We start from the raw sequence: 1,006 nt of genomic DNA, 5'->3' as shown, positions 1-1,006 counted from the left end.
GGATACGTACAGTGTACACATTTTTATCCATGACAGCATTCCATTTCATCGATACAGCATTCGATGTTTCTTCTGATGGCCCTCTGAGTTGAAGTTGACGCAGTGACGTTCATCATTGGTACTACTGTGGTTTCACTTATCATAAGAGTTAGAAAGAAATAAATGATTGTAATTCTAGCAGACTACGTTGAGACAGTTGAGTAGCGCTGGTGTCCGTATAGATCTTTCGTCAGTGCGTTTCGAGTAAGTTTTTGTTTATAATAGCTGTGGATTACGTCATCCCATGAATCTTGTACCGTTTGCAACCCGTGTTCACATGGGCCTAAAGGCGCTTCCTTGCCGTCCCAGTGTGCCTTTGTTTATCACAAATTCACAAAGAAGGAATTCGATATTGTTTATGACAGCAATGAAATACGTTAAATGAATAGAACAGGTATGTCGATGCACATCCCAGCATTTTGTTCCTGATAGCAATTTATGAATTTTTTAGTCGCAGCCGATGGCACTCTCAAATTGCGTTTAATACGGTTCTGATGTAAGGAAGGTCACGCAAGGTAAGGAAGAATTGCATTATTTTTTGTAGGATAATTGTCTTTAATGTTCTAGTGCGTAACTGTGAAGACGAGAGCCGCATCTTGAATGATCTCCATCGAATAACGTATTTATTATGCTGCTGTTATTCGTCTTCAATTACTTTCTATAATATGGCTGTAATTTGGTATTTTAGAATCATGGCATGTTTATATTAAATTCTTCATTTAGAGCAGTAGAGATAGCGTAAAGTACTGGTACGTAGCAAGTGGACAAAGTAATGCAGGTAAGTACAGTCGAAGCGGATATATTAATGTGATTGCGTACAGGTAATTGGATTGCAGGTAAGTACAATAACGTAGGGTGCAGGTGAGTAAAATGAAAAGGTATAAAATCGCTGTTATTCGTCTACAATTACTTTCTATAATATGTCTGTAATATGGTATATCTATATTGAACTATGAATTTTATAATC

At 37.2% G+C, this 1,006-nt stretch overlaps 1 protein-coding gene across 1 annotated transcript; it reads left to right on the top strand.

Annotated features, from left to right (window-relative positions):
* Nucleotides 1–162: 162 nt before the first annotated feature.
* On the top strand, nt 163–817 carry Tsp_14583 (hypothetical protein; the record flags this gene model as incomplete). The annotated part of the gene is given in 6 exon segments (XM_003368772.1): nt 163–168; nt 179–243; nt 265–357; nt 491–535; nt 584–710; nt 763–817. Coding segments are annotated over 6 exon segments (391 nt in total), but the record flags the coding sequence as incomplete, so codon positions are not given.
* Between the last annotated feature and the right edge of the window lie 189 nt (nt 818–1,006).

This window comes from Trichinella spiralis (assembly GCF_000181795.1).
Source record: "Trichinella spiralis strain ISS 195 chromosome Unknown Scfld1921, whole genome shotgun sequence".
NCBI classification, from domain to species: Eukaryota; Metazoa; Nematoda; class Enoplea; order Trichinellida; family Trichinellidae; genus Trichinella; species Trichinella spiralis.
The sequence above is the reverse complement of the archived record's forward strand: the minus strand, read 5'-3'. Positions and strand labels throughout refer to the sequence as shown.